Source organism: Canis lupus, chromosome 1 (assembly GCF_003254725.2).
Source record: "Canis lupus dingo isolate Sandy chromosome 1, ASM325472v2, whole genome shotgun sequence".
Taxonomy (NCBI): Eukaryota; Metazoa; Chordata; class Mammalia; order Carnivora; family Canidae; genus Canis; species Canis lupus.
In genome coordinates, this window is record NC_064243.1 from 23,774,865 (window position 1) to 23,802,332 (window position 27,468).

General features: G+C 38.9%; 1 protein-coding gene across 7 annotated transcripts in view; it reads right to left on the reverse strand.

Annotated features, from left to right (window-relative positions):
• SMAD4 (SMAD family member 4) overlaps positions 1–27,468 on the reverse strand; it is a 93,314-nt gene that overhangs the window by 26,844 nt on the left and 39,002 nt on the right. For 4 of the 7 annotated variants that reach the window (XM_035705117.2, XM_049112693.1, XM_049112698.1 and 1 more), the window contains exons 1-7: positions 27,056–27,093; positions 11,015–11,394; positions 9,815–9,989; positions 9,341–9,370; positions 4,414–4,626; positions 1,105–1,224; positions 894–1,010 (exon numbers count right to left, since the gene is read on the reverse strand). In XM_035705117.2, coding sequence (XP_035561010.1) covers positions 894–1,010; positions 1,105–1,224; positions 4,414–4,626; positions 9,341–9,370; positions 9,815–9,989; positions 11,015–11,263 — 904 coding nt within the window. In that variant the 5' untranslated portion in view covers positions 11,264–11,394; positions 27,056–27,093. Of the gene's footprint in view, positions 1–893; positions 1,011–1,104; positions 1,225–4,413; positions 4,627–9,340; positions 9,371–9,814; positions 9,990–11,014; positions 11,395–24,884; positions 25,046–27,055; positions 27,094–27,468 lie in introns of those variants that run through there. The other 3 variants (XM_049112682.1, XM_049112691.1, XM_049112705.1) reach the window with 3 other exon arrangements.

Genomic DNA, 27,468 nt, shown 5'->3' on the forward strand with positions numbered 1-27,468 from the left:
TAAAAACTTGCCAATGGTCACACAGCTAATTAAGGGTCCGAACTCAGCACCTTAACCACTATGCTGGGCCAGCCAGCCATAAAAAATTATACTCTCTAAGACATGGAAAAATAGTAACATAATTGAAAACAAGAAGGATACAACAATATATACACGATACGATCCTTTCCCTCCCAAATTTCTGTACACCCATTTATATGACTGGAAGAAAAAATATGACAAAATATTAGAAGTGGGTATCTGTAGGTAGGACGACTCTGGGTATTTTTTATTTTTTATTTACACTCTTCTGTATTTTCCAAGTTTTCTTTGGTACTATTAATCTTATAATGGAGGAAAAGGAATTTAAAACATAGGAAAATTTATGCTCTTCATTTCACTAAGCCAAATGAACAAAGTCCCTCTTCTGCCTGAAACTACAAGCTATGATCATCAGTAGAGTAACCTTCCCAATCAAGCCTACACAAAGTAATGATAGATTCCACAACTAAGTGTCTACAGTATGCTAACAGTATGATGTGGGAACCTTTGAGATCTTGACACTCAAGGGGTTTCAATCCACATAGGATGGAAATACATGATACAGGATATACATGAGATCTAGGAACATATACACAGCGAACAAACAAATGAATGGAAATCAATGTGGTGTTAATGAAACATCAGCAACAGAGAAAGAAATGTATTTAGTAAACATCACTTCTCTAAAACAAATGTATGGTAACAAAACTATAAAAAAGTAAATAATACTGTTTACTAAAAATGCTGAAAAGCAGTAATCATTTAATGAAACTAAACTGTAAGATGAATAAAAGATGTAAAACATAAAAAAAAATAGAAAGAAAACCAGTTCTCAAAAAGAAAAGGCCCTTACAACAAAAACAAGAGCTTACAGTAATGTCCGGGATGGGGCGGCATAGGCGGGTGGTGCTGAAGATGGCCGTTTTGGTGGTGAGGCAAATTAGGTGTGTATGGTGCGCTCCTACTTCCAGTCCAGGTGGTAGTGCTGTCTAAAAATTAAGGCCCACATGGATTAATTTGCTTTTAGAAAGTCTGCCTATTTTTTCTCAACTAGTTAAAAGATTTTAAAAAGCATGTACATACTATGGTGGTAAGTAGCTGGCTGAGCAGTAAATCCATTCTGCTGCTGTCCTGGCTGAGGCCCTGAAGCTATCTGCAACAATCCTTCACTATGGCTGCCTGCCAGTATACTGGCGGGCTGACCTAGAGGAACGAGAAGACATTAATATGGTACATTTATCGATGCAATCCTACATTGTTATACAGTAGATGAAGGACCAATTATATCTGATAATCACAGCTGTATTGATGGGCAAAAAATGGAACTTGTCCATGATTTATCAAATAACAAACTCTAAAGTCATCTACGAAGGCAATCCTTAACTTGAAAATGTCTGAGATTATTCTATCTTAAGAAACAACTGGCTAATCTTTAGAGGACTTTTTCTTCATAGATATTCTTCAAATGCCAGCAAAATCTCACTATATGTCTAGCCTATCATCATAAATTCAGAAGCACATCAGCTCATCCCTGGTCATGCCATCTAGCTCTGGACCTTTTTGATGAGGACTCCCAAAGTCCAGCCCCAATAAAATGTTGAAAACTGGAAATTCATTATTTTTATCAGCACTGGTACTGGTAATTGCAAAATGCTACTGTTTGATAAAAGAAAAGCAGAGCACGCAAGTATTTTAAATGGAATGTGATGGGTAAGGCGAAGTTTAGAAAAGGTCAAGCTCTACTATTCAATCAGTAAAAGCACTGCTAGTAAAAAAATAAATTAAAGAAAGAGAAAGAAAAACAAAAAACAAAAGCCACAACAACAAATTATAAGTCTATTCTGAAATTTTTCATGTACTTTTAAAAACCAAAAAATCACTTCCTTCCAAGAACACTAACATCTTCCTGGACTGACAAGAAATTAGTTACCCTTTCTATGTGTAATATACCAGAAGTAAGATTTGTCTGGTTTCTATTTTACTTAAAACCATTCTAAGATATTGCTTGCTGACCTACATTTTTTTTTAGATTTAAAAAATTTTTAAAAGTAATTTCTGCCCCCAACATGGGGCTCAAACCCACAACCCTGAGATCAAGAATCGCACGCTCCACCGACCAAGTCAGCCAGGTACCCCAACAACCTACATTTTTAAGGCTCTTTTTTTTTTTTAAGTGGAAAAAGCTTGATTTTTTCAAGCAAGCATGAATTGAGTCAATTATTCATCGCATTTGGAAAGCACTGAAATTTCCTAATTGTTACAACTGGCATCACTTCAATCTTTTCTCATCTAAATGGGAGTATAGATAGAAGAAAGGATATGACACCATAGTTCAAAGTATCAAGGAAAAGAAACATTTTTTTCCTTCCTACAAATCACATTTCCTTAAGGTGAAGATTATAAAAGTTAAAAAGATTGTTGCAATAATCTCCAAATTATTTAATTTTAAAGATGTTTTTAGCAACCTCACTCCCTATTTATCCCCCCAAAATTTTTTCCAAGTTTCTTTAAATGTTAATTACATTTTAACAACTATGCATGTCACAGACTTTTAGCTTACAAAAAGTGTCACTACGTAAGTGAAATGAGATTATTTTAATTTACAGATATTTAGAAAGAAAACCTGAAGATATTCAAGAGCCAAGTGAACATAGACTATAAAGTAGCCCACTGTGGTTATCTGTACTGAATATTTCCATTACACAATCCCAAGTACATAAGATGAAATGAAACAATACAACTATACCAGCTTATTTGAAATAGTCTTCCAATCCTTAGTCCAATTTCTTCTTTAATTCTATCAATACACTTTCTGAGATCTACAAAAACATTTTGCAACAAATTCTAAAAATAATCATCTATTCAATTATAAAAAATATCCAAAAAATACCAAGAAAAATTATTAGCATTTCACTCATACCATTTTTCTGGTTTTCAATGGACTTGGCTCCAGGGAATAGAACAGTTAAAGTCATTTTAGCAAGCACCAACAAAGGCATGTAAATTCAAATCTCCAGATAATATCAACAGAAGTAAGTGGCTACACTCTCACTAATCTATGCTTAGGTGGTTTTATTCTCCATCATTGACCACTCTGTCAACTATATTCTCAAACTGGTTAATAAACAGTAGACAGATAACAGAAGCACTAAGTGATTAAGAGGATCCAGGTTCTAAAGCGTGTGCTTAACCTGTATACTCCACGTAGAATATGTTGTCTATGGTGAGACTGTCATCTCACATAGCAAATCCAAAATACACTGAAGAGAAGAAATGAATTAAAGGGGAGATATTTGGTATACTGTACTTATAAATTCCATTAGAGAAATCAGTCCTCTATTTATTCTAAAGATCAAATTTCTCTTTTGAATATGATCTGATATTAAAGTAAATAGAATAATGCTCCCTTTGGTAGCCACTAACAAAGTATTAGTCCAGATCTAGCAACAATCCACTGCTGATGTGGGCTTAGATACAATCTCCGTAGCAACCAGGTACAAATAGCACCATACATATGCCAAGACCCTGCTCTGTAATTAGTTAAAAAAACAAACAAAAAAGCAACTTCACTTGCCAAACAGCAAACTACGCAGCCTTTGGTAACTTTGAAAATAAACAGCAGTATCAACAGAACAGAGTCGTTATTGCCTTGATCAGGCTCCAAGAAAAGATAAATCTAATAACCCTCTGGCTCTATAATGTGGCAAAGAAAATGGCATCTCTATCATGGGAAGAATCTTTCTGAAAAAGACCTCCTGGTTTAAAAAAAAACACACACACATACACCCCCACCCCCCCCACCCCGCCCCAGAATTTAGCTATATTTCAAAATTGACTAAAATACTTAACATCTATCTTCAGGGATGTGTATCATAAACAACTTTGCCAGTATCCCTTTTTTAAAGTTTGTACAATGAGAGACCGAAATGACTATTATAAAGTAATATACTGCCAGATAAAGCACAATAAAAACCCTGATTAAAGGAAAGCATACTATTCCATCTAGAGATTTTATAAACATCTTGGTCCAAAACTACTTGTTAACTACTTAAATATTTCTCTAAAACATATCTGAAAGTGCAAGATGATTCTTACTTCTGCATGTAATAATTGGGAAATTACAAATTAGACCATTAATTTATTTTTATTTCTTTATTTAAATTTAATTTGCCATAGACCATCAATTTAAATCAGTATTATAATCAAAGTCATTACTTAAATCCCAAGTGACCGTTTTTTCCAGGACCAACTGAAAAATCTACTTAATACCTTTGTGCTATAAAGATACCACAGTACTTTTCATTTGGACTTACTTGGAGTTATCCTCCAAGTACATATAAATTTTAAATGGGGAAGATCAATTTGTTGACTACATTTGATTCTACTACTCACTTGTGGAAGCCACAGGAATGTTGGGAAAGTTGGTGGTGCTGGTAGCATTAGACTCAGATGGAGCCAACAGAGCTGGGGTACTGTATGTCTCCGTTGAGGCACGATTACTTGGTGGATGCTGGATGGTTTGAATTGAATGCCCTTCAGTGGATAATGATGGCTGTCCCTCAAAGTCATGAACATATTCATCCTTCACCAACATACTTGGTGGAGCTATATAAAAAATTAAACACATTTTAAAATCTTCTAAGCTTTGGTTACCAGGAAAAAAAATGTTCTAAGTAATATGACAACATCTAAAAATCAACTATAGTGTAAATAACTTTTAACTCAGAATTTTTTCATATTTGAAAACACTACTACTTTATCAGCACAAACTATTTAGAAGTAGGGACCTCTGATATATTCTATCGATCAATCTGACTGACCCCTGAAATTTGAAACTCGACCATATTCCAAACCCATCCAGCAGTGGTCCTCAAGAGGTATTCCTTAGTTTTCTGATTAACCTAGAAGAATAATCACCTTAAATACATGAGTTAGATGGAAAGCATATGGCTGGGGGAAGTGTTTATCCATGAGAAGACCAAAGTGAGATCAAGTACTTGGCTATATGTTTTTGCTAATTTCACAGTGTAGAAATATAAATGGGATCTGATAGCTATTCAATTCCAGGATTTATACTTATCATTAAATGATATGCTTTGAAAGTGAAATGTACTGAAATGTCCCCTACTAGGTCAGAACCAGAAGCAAAAATCCTAAATGGTAAGCCAAACTGAAATTTCCCTCTGAAAATCCAAATCACATAATGATGTTTGATAAATATTTGTTGTGAAAAAATTCAATAATCAACATCTTTCACCTTAATAAGCAATCCTAAACTCAAGCCAATACTACAGAACATTTTTCCTTTAACAAACTAGGGAATGGTTGCCTTTGTTTTAAGGAAAAAAAGAAAACTTAAACTGCATTGATAATGTCAACTGTTCTCTGCCCAGAACCTATTTGTTTTAGGCTATTGCTTTGTGGTATGCTTTTTATCTTTAGCCAACAATCCTTTACTGCTTTTCAACTAATACTACCCCAGAATCTTACAATTCATTGAATTCTAATATTAGGTTCTCTTCTTAGAACACACAATAAATAGTCCACAAAAAGACATTTTTTCCATTAAGAATCAATATATAGGGCCCTTTACCTTTCCCTACATCAATTTTTGAAAAAACTGATTACTAAATACCACTTCATTACATGGTCTTTTGTTTTGTTTTTAAGCAGGCTTCATGCCCAAAGTGGAGCTTGAACTCGCAATTCTGAGATGAAGAGCCACATGACGTACTAAGCCAACTAGGTCCCCCAACATGGCCTTTTTTTAAAAAATGGAGACTATTCCAAAGCAATATGAATAATCTATTGTTCAAATTTCTACATACAATCTCTTAAAGAGGTTTTCCATGCATCGAAAGACATGAAGGGGCACCTGGGTGCAGTCGGTTGAGCACCCAACTTTTGGATTCGGCTCAGGTCATGATCTTGGGGTGGTGAGATCAAGCCCTGTGGCCAGCTCCACATTAAACATGGAGTCTGCTTAAGAGTCTCTCACCCTCTGCCCCTACCCCACCCGTGCATGTACACACGTTTGCATTTTCTCTCAAATAAATAAATCTTTAAAAACAAAAACAAAAAGAAACGTAATGAAGATTTGGATATTTTTAAGACCAATGAATTCCATTCCAAAAAGTTTTTCTTTAAAAAATTCTAGGGAAACAAAAAATAATGAAAAGGACGCTGCTTAACACATCACTGTATCAGTAATAAAATTGGACCCAACGATTCATCACCAATGTTAGCCAGATTATAAAAATACAAAGAAAAAGTCATTTGGGACAAAAAGTAGATATTACTGTTATTTATTCGATCTTTTTTTTTTTTAAATTATACCCTTCAACAAAATTCTCTAATTTTCTTCCTATAGATCCTGACATCTCTATGTACTTCCTGGACCTTTTAGGGTTTTTGGTTGTTATAGTAACAAGGATCTTTTTAACCAAGATATTGGTATTGTTAGTACAAAGGAGAAAGCTACTGATTTGAGGAAATAGTTTGTGAACTGGATGGCTCATCACTTTTGCTTTTCAGTTGACTGTTAGGCTTAAAGTACAACTGTAATGACTAAATTCTCCTTTTAAAGAGCTACGCCTCATAACCTTCTCTCGCCTAATACACTGAATAAACCTTCCCCAATGTAAGTCTGAGAGTTCTACCGACTGCAAGTGTCTTCAATCAAATAACTTAAAACATGTCCCTTAGGTAAAACTATAGGTATCAAGGATAGATATCTGCAGAATATTTTTGCCAAGAGAAAAAAAGTTGGTTACAAAACACCATTGTACACTATGATCACATGCATGTTTAAAAAATCACATTCTGTAATTAAAAAAGCAAGGTCCAGAACAAGTGCACAATATGCTTTTAATGTAAGAAAAAGAGGGAAATAATACATGTTTTTTTGCATAAAGAAACCCTGGAAGGAAACACCAGAAACTAATAAAAGTGATTACCTGAGGTAGGGGGGAATGGGGGCAGGGGTGGGAGCACTTCTTTTCACTGTATACCTTTTTATAGTATTTTGATTTATGGACCATGTATTGCCTATTCAAAAAAATAAAATTAAAAAAACATATAGTATATATTTTTTAAGTCCAGAATAACAGACACCAAACTATTAGCTATTTCTCTTTATGGACTAGCATTCAACAAATTTATTCACTGAATAAATATTTATTGAGTACTGTTCTAGTACCTGGGACACATGAATAAAGAAAAGAAAAATTTCTTTCATGGAACTTATACTACAATATTTTTTTCCAATATTTTTTTATTGTTTAAATATCTAATATCGAGGACACATTACTCCAGCTCCTCCTGTCTATCATGATCTTCATCTCATCAAGCGTAGATAATGCCACCTTCCATGTGGGAGTATAACGAGAACAATGAAGCAATACTTGTAACTCGTACAGCTCAGTTCTGGACAAAAAGTCTGTACTTATCAAGTATCAGCTGTTATGCTTTAACCATACTTTTACAGCAGTCATACATATAACTGTAAAATATTTTATGAGGGGTAAGAAATGTATAAGGGACAGAAAAGCTGAAGCCACTGGACTCACCCCAAGTCAGTGTTCTTATCCCCACCAGCAGGCAGAGCACAGCACTCGTCTGATGCTATTGCTGTCTTATTTACTTTGTCTTTCCTCCACTAAACTATTAGCTACCTAGTGTGGAGAAAACACACCTTACTTATCCTATCGTCCCTAGATCCTAACACAGTACCAAGCAATACATGCTCACTAAACATCTCTTAAAATGAATATGCAGACTGATGTGGTCATGGAAAGCTTCACAGAAGATATGAAATAGGCTGGAAATGATTACCCTAAGATTCCAACTCAAAAGTGAAGGAGTTATCCCATTTTCTTAACTTTTTCTTTACCTGGCTTTATATTATTACTCTGTCCAAATCTAGATGGGGATGTGGAAAACACCTGTTGTTTTTTAAGGAAATAAGCCACTGAAACTGGCCTTTACAAACCACCACTAGGGGGATGTGCAAGGCTAAAACAACCCTTAGAGCTACTAAAAAGAGCCTATCACCCCCACACACAATCTGACCAAAGATAGCTACTCATAACAGCAACATGTTAGGATAAGGGGGGAGTGTAATGAGTCTTCAAAACTGGATCTCCTCACAACCACTCCCACTAAGGAGATTCTGATATAGATATCACTAGAGTCCCCCAATCCTTAACCCCTGCTGAGCTAAATAGTTTAATTCTCCAAAAGCATGGGTGGAGAATGGTGAAGATCTGAAGGGTATTTACTTTCAAAGAAAAAAGAAGACTAATATTAATGTAAATTGTAGTAAAGAGGCAAGACTTAAACCAATCTTAGAGCTACCCTTCCAGACCACTACCACATTACCAATCCATGTTTTCAGAAACCTACTAACCAGTAACAAGTACCAAAAGGGACTGGAGTCTTCCTCTATTATAGCGACATGGAAGAAAGGTGAACTATAAAAACAAGTAGACTTTCAAGCTCTTCCAAAATTTTGTTTAAGGTTAGATGTATTTCTGACCCACCTCTAAGATTCTGCAACAAGTACCAACCCACTGTTCCTCCAGAACAACTGCACATCTTTCTAAGATAATGGTGGTTCTTTATCAGAGTTTCTCTTCAAATTAACTGCTTACAAAAATTTTAGTTCATATTCTAAGTAATAAAACTAAAGTTTCAACAGATCTCTGTTCTCAAATATTACACTAAAAAACACCACCCCTCATTGATTTCATTTCCCTACCTCAAAACATGCTCTTTTAAAAGAGAATTAGATAATCTATGAAAGTTAAAGTAGCCTTGTTTCATTTACTCAAAAATGTAACAAGAAAAAAATATTAACATATGTAGTTTTAAATCATGCTTAAAATTATCATTCATAAAAAATAGGGAAAAACAAAGAAAAATTAGAATATTAGTATTTCTTAAAGGACATGCTATATATGACTCCAAATTACCAAACATTATAGGTATTTATATTCATTTAAATTGGCTCTGTAAGATTTTCTTCCAAAATGATCAGTTTTTATCAATTCAAAAAATATTCTTTCTTCATATGTTTTATATTCCCCTATCATATTTTTTAGGTCACTCCAGTGCATAAATGGTAGTTCAACAAACCACCAGGCTATTTAAATTCAGTTTTAAATACTGATGTGTGCTCCCAAAGAACTGGATTTCCAAAGCAGTAAGTATTTTTCTTGTAAATATTACCAGCATCCATACAAACTAATTTTAGGTCAATAAAAAATAGAGGGAACAGGATAAAGAAGACAGAGAAAGTTACAAGAAACAGATTACCTACCATTACTCTGCAGTGTTAATCCTGAGAGATCTTAATTTTTTAAAAGGGAAAAGAAAATGAAACATTAATCATTACCATGAAAATATTTTCCACTGTATTTAAAATTACAAAGTATAAATTTAACCCAGAGATTCAACACTTCACAAACCATTTCAACTCAAGAGTAGTAGTGTAAATGCTATCTGACGATACATAAACTATTCAATTCTATAATGCCTTCCACCTTATTTTTCAAAACCAATATTCTAGATGAGCAGAACATGAACTATAGTGTATACTTAGTTTTAGCAGTCAAAATACAAGTCTATTCTAAAGTTTAAATTTAAATATTTATATTTCATTAAAAATATCTGATTCTTAACCTTAGCTGAAGTCCTGGCTCTATCCAAATTTATAATTTGGCATAGAAAAATTAAAACAGTATCAAGAACTTTTCCCTTCATGCATCTGAAGATAAAAGCAAAGTCTACTTACCAATTCCAGGTGATACAACTCGTTCATAGTGATATGGATTCACACAGACACTATCACATTTTAAGTCAAATGCATACTGACAATATTTAACATGTTTGAGTTCATTTTTATGAAGATCAGGCCACCTCCAGAGACGAGCATAGATCACATGAGGAAATCCTTTCCGACCAGCCACCTAAGAAATATAAATGATCACTTATAGATTTTTTAAAAGATTTTATTTATTTATTCATGAGACACACACACACAGAGACAGAGAGAGAGAGAGAGAGAGAGAGGCAGAGACACAGGCAGAGAGAGAAGCAGGCTTTATGCAGGGAGCCTGACATGGGACTTGATCCCGGGTCTTGAGGATCAGGCCCTGGCTGAAGGCGGCGCTAAACTGCTGAGCCATCCGGGCTGCCCTAAATGATCATTTATTGATCATCAGTTATACATCACACGTTTAACAAGGCATTTTACATATGTTCTCATTTAATTTTTACAATCCTACAAAATCAGTATCATAATCTCTATCATAAAGGAGAAACATTTATGAACAAAGGTATTTTTCAAGACCTGTGCTTGGGTTTTTAAAATGCAAAAAAAAATATGAGTTGTTGAAGTAACCATTCTTAAAAACCTTGAAACAAAGTGTTTAAATCTAATGACTTAATATTTCTGTATGTTTCTTTAAAAATATTCAGCACAGGAGATACGTGTAGTTCTATAAAAAATGTAATCAATGAAAATGAAAAATTTTAAACTTTTATAAAATATAAGCCTTTTAACTCTGAGTTTTAAAGAAATGCTTACATTCTTTTAGAGTCTTTTTCATATAAAAGTACCAAACCTACAATATCAGATTTCTAAACTATAAAAAGACCAAGTATAACTCAGTTTTTTAAATGTACATAAAATACGCTCAAAAAGAAAAAAAGCTGCAAAGATGAATACCAAAGTGCTAAAAGGCAAGGGTTTCTTCTGCTTTTTTATTTTCCAAATTTTCTACATGGAATTTTTTTCTTAGAACACTAAAAAACTTTTTAAGATATATCTTTATTATTACATTCCCATAATGCATATTGGTATAGTACCTGATGTACAGTATCTGAAGAGATGGAACAAATATTAAATTATCCAATAGTAACTTTAAAGGAAGCAAGAATTTTTTAATCTGCCACTACAAAAGATAGAGAAAAACTCTCAAACAGGACTAACCTGAAGCCTCCCATCCAATGTTCTCTGTATGGTAACACATTTGCTAGGATGAGCTCCATTTGTAGTTATAGCTGTTATTAAAGAATCCAATTCATCTTTTTTCTCCTTCAGCTTCTTTACCAAACTTTCAATTGCTCTTTTTGCAAATGTTTCACTCTCTCCACCTTGTCTATGGCACATCAAACTATGTACAATGCTCAGACAGGCATCATTACTTGTTGGTGTATTTGTAATAGACATATTGTCCATTTGTTAAAGTTTATTTCTTTTAAATCAAATATGTCTCCAATTTCCGGAGAAATTTTGATCTTTTCGAGGCAGTGAAAAACAATGGCTAGCGTTCCAAGGAAAATTATTAGGCATGTGGTACTCAGGATAACCTAAAAAAAAGAGACATAGACATTAAAACACATTTCACAAAGTAAATTCAACTACTTGGGAAAAGATGGAATTGCTCCAGTTAAGTCAAAGACTCAGTCAGTGCACAGAATTTAAATTTGGTGCTTAGCTTTTTAAATAAAATGTTACTGTTTTTGACATTCCAAAAAATTATTAAAGTTAGTCTTGTTATTATAAGGGCACGCTCAATCAAGTCCTGTGGACTGAACTAGTCACTCTAAAGTTAAATCTTAGCAAAACTTTAAAAACGATCACTAATGAAGATCAGCACTTTAAAAATATGCTTAACAGCTAATTAAACCTAAAAGTCCACCATTAATGCACATGAAAAATTTAATATCACCTGTTACAAAATGCTGTTTATAAGTTAAAAAACACCCATCTTTCTAAAGAGACCAATGAAAGAATAAAAAGATGAATACAAATTTTTAAATGGGCAAAGTATTTTAATAGCCATTTCTCCGAAGAATGGCCAATAAGCGTATGAAAGATGCTCAAACATCACTAGTCATTAGGGAAATGCAAATCAAAACCACAAGGAGATAAATCAAATTAATCAATTAAATCAAAAGGGCAGACAATATGGGTATTTGCGAGGAAGCGGAGAAATGAAGCCCTCATCCACTGCTGGTGGGACTGCAAAATGAAATTCCTCAAAATGTTAAACACAGAGTTACTATATGACCTAGGAATTCCACTCCTAGCAATTCTACCCAAGATTACTGAAAACCCATGTCCACACAGAAACAGGTACATAACTGTTCACGGCAGTACCATTCCTAACAGCCAGAAGGTACAGTACAAACGCCACTAACTGAGGACTAGACAAATGAGTATATCCACAAAACGTAATAATATTCGGTCATAAAAAAGAATGAAGTACTAATATATGCTACAACATGGATGAACCTTGAAAACATGCTAAGGGGAAAAAAAGCCAGTCACAATGGGGCGCCTGGGTGGCTCCGCGGGGTAAGTGTCTGCCTTCAGCTCAGGTCATGAACTCGGGGGGCCCTGGGATCCAGCCCCGCATCAGGCTCCCTGCTCAGCAAGGAGTCCACTTCTCCCTCTCCCTTTCCCTCTGCCTCCTCCCTTCTCCTCAGGCTCTGTCTCTTTGTCCTCTAATAAAATCTTTAAAAAGGAAAAAATAAAAAGTCAGTCAGAAAAGGCCATATATTGTATAATCCCATTTATAAGAAATATCAGTACAGGCAAAGGCATACAAAGAAAAAGCAGATCAGTGTTTGCCAGAGGCTAGGGGGAAGGAAAACAAGAAGCGACCACTAACAGGTATGGAGTTTCTTTTGGGGGTAATGAAATGTTCTAAAATTGATGATGGGGATGGTTGCACAACTCTGCCACTATAGTGAAAAACATTTATATGCTTTTAAAGAGTGAATTTTAAAGTATGTAAAGTATATATTAATAAAGTTATTATTAAAATAGGAGGCCACTGAATTCCTTAGAAGATTTTACCTGTAAAAGCAGTAAGGTAAATTATTTTCAAAACAAATCAAAATATAGAAAATGAATATTAATAAAGAATCCATTCAATATGTTCAAAACTAAAGTAACTTATCTAACCTTAAGATCACACATGGAATAAGGAAAGGTCTTCAGCTTAAGAATAAATGAGATAAAGCAGGAATGGAGGCTATACTATATGCTGAATTGGTTTTTTGTTTGTTGAGGATACTGTATTCCATACTTATTCTTTTATTTTCTTTTGCTATTTACTTGAATCATTAAAAATCTATCCCCCCTGGGGTGCCTGGCTAGCCTAGTAGGTAGAGCAAGCCACTCTTGATCTCGGGGTTGTGGGTTCAAGCCCCACACTGGGCACAGAGCTTACTAAAAAACCGAAAAACAAAAACCTAACTCATCAGTCTCTACCAAAGCCTCTTCTGATGACCTTTACTTGTGAAACATTAATTCCACTCAACCACCCGGGATTGGAAAGTAAAACATCCAGTCTCATTTTATCCTAGTTGTCCTTTGAAACACAGCCTAAATGTCTCTTTCCTACACCCCCAATCCAGAAGAAAAACTTTCCTGGTGTGTTTACTGTGTATTCTCTGGTAATTGATCCCCTCCCTCAAATTTAAAACACACCCCAATTACAGCTCAATACATCATATTACAGTTATTTGATTATGTACTTGTCTCATGCTCTGTTGCCACAAATCTAGAAGTTCAAGAAAACAGCAAAACTTTCCCACCTTACAAATTCCCAGCACCATGCACAGTTCCTGACACATACAAGGCAAACACGGATTGACTATAGCTTTTTTATTCTGTGGCATTTCCTTGCAACGAATTTTAAATAATATACATATTTTTGTTGAATTCATTTCTGATACTACTTTCCAAAAGATTTACTAATTTAAAATGTAATTACAGTGGTTGAGTGTTAACTACTTCACCACACTCAGATGATACCATCCCTAAAACTTAAGGTATTTGGGAGCCTAAGGTATCTTAGAAACTGTCTTAATTGCACACTTCTTTGAAAACTGATAAAAATGTCCTCACTTAAATACCACGTTCTTGACTTTATGCTGTTGTACTCCCATGACTACAAGTGCCTGAAACATAAAGTTCCCTGCATAAAAAAATAATACCAACAGAGGTATATAGGTGTTTCCCTACATTAAATGGCTCTAGGTAATAATTTTCTAAGAGTGGTATGCAATGATTGGAACTCTTGGGTGACTCAGTCGGAGAGGCATCTGACTTCAGCTCAGGTCATGATTTCAGGGTCCCGGGATCAAGCTCAGAGTCCTCACAGTCAGGTTACCCAATCAATGGGGAGTCAGCTTCTCCCTCTCCTTCTGCTCCTGCTGCCTCTCTCTCTCTCTCAAATAAATAAAATCTTAAAAAAGAATGGAATGCAATGATAGATAAAAGTACTAGAATGGTATAAATAAATCCGTAAGTTCTGATTAAAACTCTAGCAGTATGACAGGCCACCTTACTATGTATTTCAATTCTCTCTGTAAAATGAGATCTGCCTTGCCAACTTTACAGATTCTCTATGGTAGTAACCAAATGCAACACTGTACATAAAAGCAATCTGGGAACCATAAATTGACCAACTCAACAAACACTGTATCTACTAATATGTGCAAAGCAGTCTGATACAAAAAACAAGTAGCACACAATGAGAAAGTGGTACTCTATCAGACAAACATCCCATTTTTGTAACAAGTAATTTATATCATCCCCTCTTAGCCATTCTGAAACAAAGTTCTAACATAATTACACATATTTAAAAATTTAATGATGCCTTAGTTGTAATATAATGGAGAAAAAGATTAATATATAATAAAGTGTGCATTTCAATAAAAATGCTCAGGCCTTGATCTTAGGGTCGTGAGTTCAAGCCCTGCGCATGGAGCCTACTTAAAAAAAAGTTGCTCAGGCATGATACTTGCACTTGTATTCGGGATCATCATAATTATGACAGCATAATTATGACGAATTCAGATCTTCCAGGACAGGTGTGTTGTTTTGGCAACTCAAATAGCACAATGGAACTGCAGATGGTGACATGGATTTCCCCAAATGGTGAATTCTTGATAAAGTTCCAAACAAAAAACGTCAACTTAAGAATTAAGAGAAACTTAATTCCTGAAAAAAATGAGTATATATTAAGATGAAATTAGATAATAGCTAATTGTATGTTTTCCTCCTACATGAATTTCTGGGGCATGTGGAAGTGTTTATGCGATGCATGATAATTCTTCACAGTCCCTCACTATAGGATGGCATCCCTGCACCTATCTACCAAAGCTCCTCTAATTTCTACAACTTCCCTAAAAGTACAGTACTTACTCCATTGCAAACCACTAATCTAGAAGATACAAACTTATTATGACACTAGAGGTAGGTATTAAAGTGATCCAGGACTGTATCAATGAGAAAGCATGGGAAGTCAAGAGGTAAGATTGCCACGATGTATCAGTCAGGCTAGGCTAGGCTTCACTGCAGCAACAACCAAACCCAAAAATAACAGTAGCTTAAAGCAAAGGTCTATTTCATACATAAGGTAAACTCTACATCTGTCACAGATATACAGATCACTGCCAACTATCATCTTTCAGGAATTAGGTTAACAAAGGCTCCATCACCTCACAGTCCTCAAATGGCAAGGGAAAAGACAGGATAACTCCTGCACTGTCTTTTAAAGTCTATCGCTTCTGCTCATATTTGATTGGCCAACGTCATATGGCCATGCCAGTAGTTGTCAACCAGGAAAACTGTCCCTCAGGGGACTTTTGGCAATATCTGAAGACATTTTTTTTTAATTTTTATTTATTTATGATAGTCATACAGAGAGAGAGAGAGAGGCAGAGACATAGGCAGAGGGAGAAGCAGGCTCCATGCACCGGGAGCCAGACGTGGGATTCAATCCCAGGTCTCCAGGATCGCGCCCTGGGCCAAAGGCAGGCGCCAAACCGCTGCCACCCAGGGATCCCTGAAGACATTTTTGATAGTCACAACTGGAATGGAGAGGTGGAAAGCAGAGAACTACAGGTATCAAGTGGGTAAAGGCTAGAGCTGCTGCTAAACATCCTGCAATGCACAGGACAGCACCCCACAACAAAAATTTAGCCAGCCCAAAATGTCAATAGTGCTGAAGCTGAGATCCCCTGAGCCACGCCTAATTTCAATGTGAGGGAGGGAGATGGAGAAGCGTAGTACTACCATGTGCCAGAAGGGAGCCATCAGAATACTGGTGGAATAATATTAATAACTGCCACATTATATGAATATGTGAATAAGAATTTGCCAGGCTGAAGGAAAATCAGGAAAAGCAGTGGGATAAGAGTACAGATGTTTTGTCTAGAGTAGGTTCATCATAGGAAAAAGCAAGGAATAAGGGCATTAGATTTGCATTAGAAAGAGAACTATAAGGAAAGCGTGGAGAATAGCTTTGGAAAGAGAAACAAAACTTGTTAGGAGACAGTGATCAAAAAAGTGATAGGGCCTAGATTAGGGGCATGGGCAATGGAAACAAAGAAGGAACCAGTATTTCTAGGTAGGATAGATTTTTTTCATCAACTAAGTATCGAGGTGAAAAGAAAGAAATGGGGCAGCCCGGATGGCTCAGCGCCGCCTTCAGCCCAGGGCCTGATCCTGGGGACCTGGGATTGAGCCCCATATCGGGCTCCCTGCATGGAGTCTGCTTCTCCCTCTGCCTGTGTCTCCGCCTGTGTGTGTGTGTGTGTGTGTGTGTGTGCGTGTGTGTGTGTCTCATGACGAAATAAATAAAATCTTTAAAAAAAAAAAAAAAGGAAGGAATAGTCAAGAAAACCTATTTCCTAGTTAAGGAAATGATGAAGAAAAATAAAAGATTTTAAAAGTAACAAACCAAGTCACTCTTGGTTTCCACTTAGGCTGTGATCTCAGGATTGCGATGGAGCCACATGTAGGGCTTTGCTCTCAGCAAGGAGTCTGCTTGGGACTCTCTCTTCCTCTCTGTCCTTCCCCCCAGCACGCATGTGCACATGCTCTCTCAAGGGAAGGAGGGAAGGAACAAACAATCAAACTCTCTAAAATTGAAAACGTTGAGTGCTGGCTTGAGAGGTTCTCATGGGGATTCATAAACTTAAATTAACAAACGTTGACCTTGTTTAATTTCTCAGATGTCTGTTTACTTTTGAATTATCAGAAATATTATATATGTAAAACATACAACTATATTTTCTAGAAGTTATAGGTATTTTGATCAAATCAATAAGCTACTTAATAGAAGTACGAGATAAGCGTTTATGTTTAACAAGAAAAAAAAAAAAACCTGGTCTGATGAAATATCACTAGATAGAAATTCTAAGTACAGGCTTACAAGCAGAAAACATATAAAGGTGTCCAGGCTTAGTTTAACTGCCTATAGCAGAAGTCACAGCCTAGATTCTAAACAGAGGAAAGTTTGAAAATTGGGGTTCCTTAAACTGAAGGTAACTGGAGATGCATTCCCAAGAGGATAAAGGATTATGTGCACAGATATTAATGATTATAAAATCTGAGATGCAGTGATACAATCAAACAAAAAAAGGATGTTTTTGTGTTAACTTTCAAGATGAACTACAAGGGACAAATTTAGACATATGCTGCTTCTTCACCCATAGGTCTTGTGTAAGTGTCATATTGGTGTTACCAGGCTTCACCTTAAATAATCTTATTTTAAAACCAACTTTGTAACTAGACTTACTCTGGGGGTAATTTTGTAACATATAAGAATATCAAAATACCATCATATACACCCAACACTAATAGGATACTGTATACTTCAATTATACCTCAACTAAAAAAGAAGTTTGCTGGGGTACCTGGGTGGCTGAGTCGGTTAAGCGTCTGCCTTTGGCCCAGGTCATGATCCTAGGGTCCCTGTGTCAAGCCTCCCTGCTCAGCTGGGAGTCTGCTTCTCCCACTCCCTCTGCCGCTCCCCCTGCTTATACTCTCTTGCTCTCTCTCAAATAAATAAATGAAATCTAAAAAAAAAAAAAAAAAAAAAAAGCTTGCTTCAATGGGGACTTAACTCCTCTGCATTTCTGGGTTGCGTCATCTGGCTCCTTTGGTTGCTGCACCAGAAACGAGATCCCATGCCCTACCACACAGCATCTCATCCAGGTCCCAAGGAGGGAGAGGGGCCAGAACTCAGAGGGGTGACTGGTCAGTCTGGCTGTGCAGCAGGCCCAAAGACTAGTAACCTCCAGGTGGTAGAGCCATGCAGTCACAAACAGAAGAGGAAGATGAGAGCAGCAACTAAAACAGAAAAAACTGCTAATGATCTGGGAGGCAAGAGCATTAAGAGAATCTCAGAAGGAGCAGAAGATGTGCCTGATCTGAGTATTTCATATCAGAGTTTCAAATACAGTTATTGATAGGGTGTTACAGGCTGAAATGTCCCCTGAACCTCACCAAAATCGCTATGTTGAAGCTCTAACCCTCAGTACTCTTTCAGAATGTGATTATATTTAGAGACAAAGCTTTAAAGAGGTTAATTTAAATGAGATGATTAGGGTGGACCCTGATCTAACATGAGTGGTGTCCTTACAAGAAGAGATCAGGACACAGACATATACAGAGAGAAGACCATTTGAAGGTCTCTATCACAAGGTAGAGGATAGAGCCATCTGCAAGCCAAGGAGATAAACCACAGAAGAAATCAACCCTGCTGACACTTTGATCTTGGTCTTCCAGCCTCCAGAACTGTGAGAAAATAAGTTTCTGTTATTTAAGCAACAAACAAAACAAAACAAAAGCCCCAACATTTTTCTGGATTCATAAATTAGAGGTTGCTAAAAAGGAGAATCAATAAAGTCCTCTAAGTGACACCTGTTTTTTGTCTTCTAAAGAAAATCTCCCCATCCTGAGACGCGCGGGTGGCTCAGTGGTTGAGTGTCTGCCTTCGACTCAGGGCATGATCCAGGATCTGGGATTGTGTCCTGCATCGGGCTCCTTGCAGGGACCCTGCTTCTCCCTCTGCCTGTGTCTCTGCCTCTCTCTGTGTGTCTCTCATAAATAAATAAAATCTTTAAAAAAAAAAAGGAAAATCTCCCCATCCAGGTAGTGAGACAATCCCCAGCTTAACAAGAGTCACCTCCCAGCTACAGTAGTTGTTTGAAAGATGGTACTGGACCCAAGTCCAGTCAATGACACAGTTCCAGGACAGCTCTGCTGGAATTACCGAGGGGGAAAAAAAAAATCTCTCTCTGCTGGACTTGACACTAGGAGTAGCGTGGAGCTGACCTGAGACTTAAACTAACAGAAAGGAAAGCAAAGCCAAGTCAAAGAGTCCTGATGATACTGGCTGGTTGTGACCCAGGATCCAGCACTCTGAGGCCAGCTATATTTCCAGATCAAGCCAATGAAGTCCCCTTTTGACAAGAGTTAGACTGCTACATGTTTCCTAGTATATAATCACTGGACAAAAATTAACATTCTCAGAAATAACAGTGATATAATACAAACCACATAAAAATTGGAACCACTCAATAGTTAATAATACAGATAATTAGTTACTTTAAAATAGCAGTTATCAAATTATCTAATTCAGGTCTCCTTATTTACATTCTTAATTACTGAGAATTCCAAATAGCTTTTATGTTCTAAAATCTAAAAGATGTTTAAATATGTATTTTATTAAATTAATTTAAAATAATGTTAATATAATTAATATTTTATGAAAAAATAATTACTTTCCAAAACAAACAAAAATATCAGTATTCAGAGCGGCATTGTTTTCCATTTTTGCTAATTTCTTTAATGCATGACTTAAAAGAAGACAGCTGGATTCTCATATTTGCTTCTGCATTCAAGCTGTTGTGATATGTTGTGTCAGTCAAAGTACATGAAGAACACGTGCCTCATATACATACATACTAGGAAAAGAGAGGAATATTTTAATGGCTTTTTTAGATAATAAGAGTTATTCGTCTTTTATTCAACACCAAAATGCAACAACTGGCAATCTTTAAAGGTTAGCTGCAACATGGAATCTGAAACTGCTATCAATGAACTTCTTGGCTGTTATATAAAGATCCAAGGGTGTATACTGTACTTTGAATGGATGATTTTGTAACATCATGCACTGACCACTGAAAAATACTGGTTCAATGAATTATACAGATCTTCCAAATGCTGACACATTTCCTTACACAATATATGTTTTTTTAAAATCACATTCATTAATACCACCACCAATCTCCTCAGAAAAATCTTTAAGTATAATGCATTTGGCAAGCCCATGTGGCACACGCAAATTTTCAAATCTAAAATTTTCACTTGAAAGATCAGATTTTATCACTGGCAACAACTAGTTATTCTCCTTGAGTGTCAGGCCCACTCTACTAATTTTCAAGAAAATGCCTGCCAAATATCCAAGTCTGAGAAACTACGGCTCATCTATCAATCGTTCTCTTATGTAAAAATAAGAGTGGTATTTCATTAAAAAGCAGCTAATTTACCTTGCAGTTCAACCAACCACACAAGGACTATTCCTAGAGATGAACCTTGTACTTGGATGTGCAGAAGAACTACTTTATGCACACTTCCATTTAATCACACTGAATATTAAAAAAGATATGCACTCCACAGTGGAGATTTTTAAAATAAAACTTTTTACTGCTTCACCAAGGATATTCTTAAGTGAAACATTTTTTCAAATGGTTATTATGTGTTTAGCTGTGAATAACACAGTAAAGATTCATACAGTTTGATGCCACTACTTTGATTCATGCTAAGGTGCCAATGGTTTACCACCCAACACTGGTTCTTCACTATCAGAGCAGATGTCAACACAGAAAAACACCAAGTAACATGTTTTATTATGAAAATAACCTTGACTTCAAGAACTTCTTAAAAGAAAGGGTCACCGGAACCCCAGGAGTCTGTGGACTACACTTTGGGAAACACTATTTTTTATTTATTTTTTAAAAGAATTTATTTATTTATTCATGAGAGAGAGAGAGAGAGGGAGGCAGAGACACAGGCAGAGGGAGAAGCAGACTTCCCACTGAGCAGGGAGCCCTGACATGGGGCTGGATCCCAGGACTCCAGGATCACAACCTGAGTAGAAGGCAGCTGCTTAATCACCTGAGCCGCGCAAGTGCCCCATGGGACACACTATCTTAAAGATTGAAAATTAAGGTGCAGGGATCCCTGGGTGGCTCAGCGGTTTGGCGCCTGCCTTTGGCCCAGGGCGCGATCCTGGAGTCCCGGGATGGAGTCCCGTGTCGGGCTCCCTGCATGGAACCTGCTTATCCCTCTGCCTGTGTCTCTGCCTCCTTCTCTATCATAAATAAAAAATAAAAATAAAAATAAAGAAAATTAAGGTGAATTTTAATAACTGATAACTGAAAAATAAGTGTCATACAACCTCTGAAATGAAGGAAACTATCAATTCATCTAGCTTATTCTTTCAAAAGAGGTATTTCAGAATCCCCTGAAGATTAGCCCAGCCCTACTAACTGTATATCAAGAGTAGGGGCCTATCTTTAAAAAAGGCACTCTAGGAGTATGAGGGGCTGTCAGTTTTACAAAGCACTGATCTAGTCTATGCTAGTCTACACATCTCACTTTACAAATTACCAAAAGATAGTAAAATAACTGACAATATCATGAATATATGCAATTGATTAAAAGACTAATTGCATAGAAGTCATGTCATTTTTCTTTACTATTAAACTAACTGCTTAATTTCAGCATCTCTACACATAAAATTCTTCCTTTACTTTAGTGGGGCATATCTATGACACTGATGTACTGCATTTATGTACAATGATACCTGGTTTTATCTTACCCCATTAAGTACTACTTCTGGTCATCCCCTCATCAGATGATTGAATTATTACAATAACTAGTATCTGCTGATATGCTCTAGAATTCACTAGCAAATATTACTGATAAATATCCTTAAGTTTTACATTTAGAAATACTTTTTGACCTGAAAAATATCTAAATTCATCCACATTAAAATAAATAATACCTTACTACAAAAGACAAATATTCAGTAACAGGGCGTTAAAAAAAATAATAATAAGTGATATGCATTCCAAACATGTAACCTGGGGTTTGATGGATTTTAAGTAAATTACTCCAGTGCACCAATGACTGGAAAATAAAGCTTGTCCCCTATTAAAGCAATAAGGGTAAAATATCCAAAGCCTTTAAAATCAGGAAGTACTTTAAAAATAACAATAGGGACACCGGGGTGGCTCAGCGGTTGAGTGTCTGCCTTTGGCTCTGGGCGTGATCCCAGAGACCTGGGATCGAATCCCACATCGGGCTTCGTGAATGGAGCCTGCTTCTCCCTCTGCCCTGTCTCTGCCTCTCTCTCTCGCTCTCTGTGTCTCTCATGAATAAATAAATTTAAAAAAATCTTTAAAAATAAAATAAAATAAAATAAAAATAACAATAATAAAGATTCCCATGCCTCCTCCATTCAATTCCCACTCTGAATGTGTGTTGGAATGAAATGTGGGGAAAGAAAAATTAAAAAAAAGAAAAAAAGAAAAACAAAACTCTTCCAGAGATGCTCCATACAACTACTCTTCAACCAGCACTTGGGAACTACTTCAGCTGATGTAAATGGAAAACTGAATATATTCTCCTTAGATGATTTCCAAAGAAATGCTAACTAGTTGGGCTTGCTGAGCAACATCTCACAGGGGGTAAGTTAACTCCTGACACCAAAAGCTAAATGCAACTTGCCTCTCAGGAACCAGTGAAGTGACCAGTTAACAGGTGCCTAGAAAATTTTATGGTTTCCAAGCAGATTAACCCCCTTTGAAGACCAAATTCCATTGGAGTTTAGATGCTAATTTTGACACTTAAAGTCCTAAGTCTCCAAAAGGAGCCCAAGTAAACTTTTTAGAATACTTTAAAAAAAACAAAAACAAAAAGATCAACTTCCTATTTAGAATAGTAATGCTATACCAACTTATCATGGGAAATACAAGTCCCTAAAACCTGCTACCAGACATTTCAAATGAAATGAAAAATGAATAAAGGAGAAAAGAAGGGAGAGAGGAACAAATGAAGATGAAGGGACAAACAATGAAGCAAGACAAATGTGGCAATACCTTCAGGAGATCCACTAAGTTAGATGTGAGATGACTACACAGTACATATGTACATCATTGTATTAAACGATGTAAAGCCAACACAAGAGAAATAGTTCAAAATATAAAGTTACAGGACCCCAATAGCTAAACCACCTTCAATTCTGATCTTGCTGCATCCCAGGCCCACTGAATCACAATTTCTGGAGGTGGGATCCAGCCACCAGATTTTGCAAAGCTTCCCAGAAGATTTCAAAATGCAGCCAAGGTTGAAAACCATTGTCCTCAACCTTGGGAGTAAAAAAGTAATAAAAAGATGAATTCCGGGGACGCCTGGATGGCTCAGCGACTGAGTGACTGCCTTTGGCTCAGCTCATGATTCCGGGATCCTGGGATAGATAGATGGATAGATCCCATCAGGCTCCCTGCAGGGAGCCTGCTTCTCACTCGGCCTGTGTCTCTGCCCCTCTCTTTCTCATGAATAAATAAAAATCTTAAACAAACAAACAAACAAACATGAATCCCACACAGGTACAAGTTTCCCAAAGTGCAAACAATTTTCATTTAAAATGTAAATAAATAGTGTCTTTGAACTTAAATATATTTACAATTATCACCAACTTTAAGATGTCGTAATAGACAGTCTTTACAATCTGTCTCTGGTAGCTATCTATCTGACCTACGATATAATTTGCAGTAGCAAATAATCAAGACTTAAATTATAAGATTCTGACCACTTACCACCTTAGTTTTATGTAAGTAAGCACTACCCTAGTTTCTATCCACTCTCATAGTTAATACAAATTTTCCTGGATGCCAATCACACCAGAAAATAATGTCAAGGTGACACAACCTAAAATACCTTGTTCCTGAGAAACTGGAATTCAGCCACATTTCCCATCACCAAAATTACACATTTTAAAATGAGGGATAAAATCCAAAAATTCTAAATCTGACTCATTACCAAGCATATGTTTTGTCATATTATGATGCAAGCAGTATCATACTGAAAGTTACTCAAATATCTACACATATTTATCAACTGTTTGAATTTCTTTTTAAAACAACCAAATCTTCATCAACTGTTGAGTAAAAAGCCCAAAATTTGGTAGTTTAACAGTTATATTATATTCTGTGTTACGCTGATCCAAGTCCTTTAACTTTCATTTAGTGTAGAAAATAATGAAATCAACGGAACTGTTTTAGTTGTTAGTTTTACACATGATTAAGCATCAATTCAGAGTCAACATTTCATCATCGCTTAAGCAAAACAAAAATTTCTGCCTAACCACACAATCTTCTAGAAAAAAAGGAAATCAAAACATGTACAATGAGCACCGAAACGGCCAACATAAGATGTTTAAAGCCTTGTTTACTATCAAAATCACTGGATGGAAGATGGGAAAAAGTTAGGCATGAGCTAGAGGGGAACAATATAGAACTGAAATAACTTTAAACATAAAAAAAGGTACTCAACAAAATAGGCAAAATTTTAGACAGGACTAAAAATGCGTTTTAAATGAACGCGACAGATCCTGCAGGGTTAAGAGCCCTAGTAGAGGCCACAGCAATTCACAGCTCAATTAGGATAGTGTCTAATGACGTTATAACACCAGCTCAATCAGAAAAAAACAGCTTCCAAGCCAGAGGGCTGGAGTGTGACTGGGCAGCATAAATTAGTTTAATGCTTTTTTCTCTTTAATATGGGGGGGGGGGGGGGTGTCTAAAGGGGAATGCAGAAAAACAATTCAGACACAAATAAACAGCTCAACCAAAATGTAGCCTCAGAATAAAACATACATAGGTTTTTAGAAGATTTGCTGCTTCGTAGTGTAAGCAGCATTGCTTCAAGCAGCAAAGCCATTAGAAAAGGCCAATGATCCATGTAAAAATTTCAAATTCACCTTCTCAGCCCAAATTTCCATCAAATCTCAAACTGACGTGCAATTCTTTTCTAAGCTCGAGATTTACAAGGCGGGCACTCAGCTAAACAGAGAAGCTTCCACTCAGGCCCTCCTACTCGGAAAATCAAAGAATTAAGAAGATGCAGTGCCTCTTCAAGCAACCTCACCCAAAAACCTGGAAAGCAAAGAAAAAGCCACTTCTATTAACAGACCCACGAAAGGTTCTATCCATTTTCTCTAGAAAGGCTCTTAGGTTTAATTCCGACAACTTAAACCTACACAATTCATCACCCCCTTTAGACCCCAAAACCCTGCGAGTCCTGTTGGTTCTGGTAACAAACCCGTTTAGGGAAACAAAGTCACAGCTCATGAAACAGCAGCAGGACGTCATATTTTAAGAGGTCAATCACATCATTTACAACTTGAAATGTCACATACTCGGCATATCAGAACTTTTCAGAAGAAAAAATAAGAAGTCCTTAACGGAAAAGTCCTCACGCCTCGGAGGCTCAGAGGCTCGCGGGCAACACGGCGCAGGTGCAGGAAGGCAGGCGCGGGCACCGCGGCCCACCCACCCAGCTGCGTCCTAAATCCCGTTACTTTTTCAAAGCGTGGATTTCCTTATTTCCTCTTAAGACTCCACGGTCTGTTCCAACAAAAACTACTCAACCTACTTTTTTAAGATCCACAGAGACTGCTGCTGAGACTCAAGGGGCGCTCCCTGAGAAGACTAGAGTGCTCCCTGCGAAGACTAGGGTGCTCCCTGCAAAGACTAGAGTGCTCCTTGCGGGGACTCAAGGGGGTGCTCCCCACGGAGACTCAAGAGGACACTCCCTGCAGGGACTCAAGGGGGTGCTCCCTGCGGGGACTCAAGGGGGCGCTCCCCACGGGGACTCAAGAGGACACTCAAGGAGGTGCTCCTCGCGGGGACTCAAGGGGGTGCTCCCTGCGAAGACTAGGGTGCTCCCTGTGGAGACTCAAGAGGACACTCCCTGCAGGGACCCAAGGGGGTGCTCCCTGCAGGGACTCAAAGGGGTGTTCCCTGCGGCAGGTCGGGGCCCCTACCGAGCCTCTGCACCCCAGCTCCTCCGCACCCTGGCTCGCGGTCAGGAGATGCCCAGGAGCCCGCTGCGCCGCGTCCACGACCCCGAAGGGCCCTCAGCCCCACCTCAGAGTACAGCGCAAAAGGCACCAAGGAACTGGGTCCAAAGTGAATTCATCGGAAATAAAATGTGTTCGTGAAAAAGAATCTTTCACCAGGGCTTTGGGGGGGGGGGGGAGGTGCTGCGCATCACCACCAGCAGAGCCGTCGGACACCTCTCCAGGCCCCCAAAGCCACCTTTCAAGTTAACCCAACACGCCCATTTCTTTGAAAAATCTTCCCTGAGAAATGATAACCTCAGTTTTGGGGGCAAGTGATGGAGCCACCGCCCTCCGTCCTAGAGCCTCGCGCCCAGCGCTCGCAGTCCCAGCAGCGGGAGAAACTGGGTCCTTGGGTTTTCATTGGGAGTGGGGTGGGGTGGGGTGGGGTGGGGTGGGGGGCGGCCGGGAGCTGATTAGGGGAAGGATTGAGGGGTGGAGGGGTGGAAGGGTGGGGGGTGGAGGGATGGGGGGGTGAGAGGTGGAGTGGAGGGGCGGGGTGGAGAGGTGGAGGGATGGAGGCTGGGGGGGCGGCCGGGTGCTCATCAGGAGAGGGGGGAGGGATGGAGGGGTGCGGGGGAGGGGCGCGCGCAGGTCAGCGGGAGGGCTCCCCCCCGCCGCCCGCCCGCTCCCGAGCCGCGAGAGCGCCCAGCGCAGGCCGAGGCGAGCGCCGGAGCGGCCCCGGCAGGAAGGGAAAGTGGAGGACAAAGGCGGCACCGACGTGTCCCCGAGACGGGAAACTTCGGGCGCGCTCGGCGGGGGCGGCGGGCGCAAGTCCTCGGAGCAACAAAGACCGACGGCGACGGCAGGGGAGCCGCGGCGGGCGCGGGGGCGCGGAGGCGCGGGGGCGCTGGGCCCGGGACGCGAGGCGCGAGGCCCCCCGCCCCCCGGCCCCCGCCCCGCCCCCCGCGCACACGCACGCGCACGCGCACACGCACGCACCGGCCGCCCGAGCCCGCCCCGGGGCGGGGAAGCCCGGGGGTGGGGGGGCGCGGGCCCGGCCGGGGAAGGGGAGGGCACGGGGCCGTTACCTGGGCTCCGCCGCCGCCGCCGCCGCCGCCGCCGCCGCCGCCGCCGCCGCCGCCGCCGCCCGTCCGCGGGCCACCGCTCCCCCCGCGCCCCCGCCCCTCCTCGCCGCCGCCGCCGCCGCCGCCCGCCGGCCGCCTCGAGCTCCCGGGCCGCCCCGCGGGGGGGGCCCTCGGTCGCGGGGCGCCCGGCTCCCCTAGCCGCTCCCGCCGCCGGGCGGCCGCGCCGCTGAAGGACCGGCGGGCAAGGCCTCCCGAGGACGGCGCGCGGGCGCCAACGCGGGCCCCGCCACCCGAGCCGCTCCGCTAGCGCAGCGGCGACGACGACCAGGGCCGTGTTGTTGCTGCCAACTTGTCGGGAGGCCACGGAGCATGCGCGCACGGCGACCACATCCGGGTAACTGCAGGCCTCGGCCCGT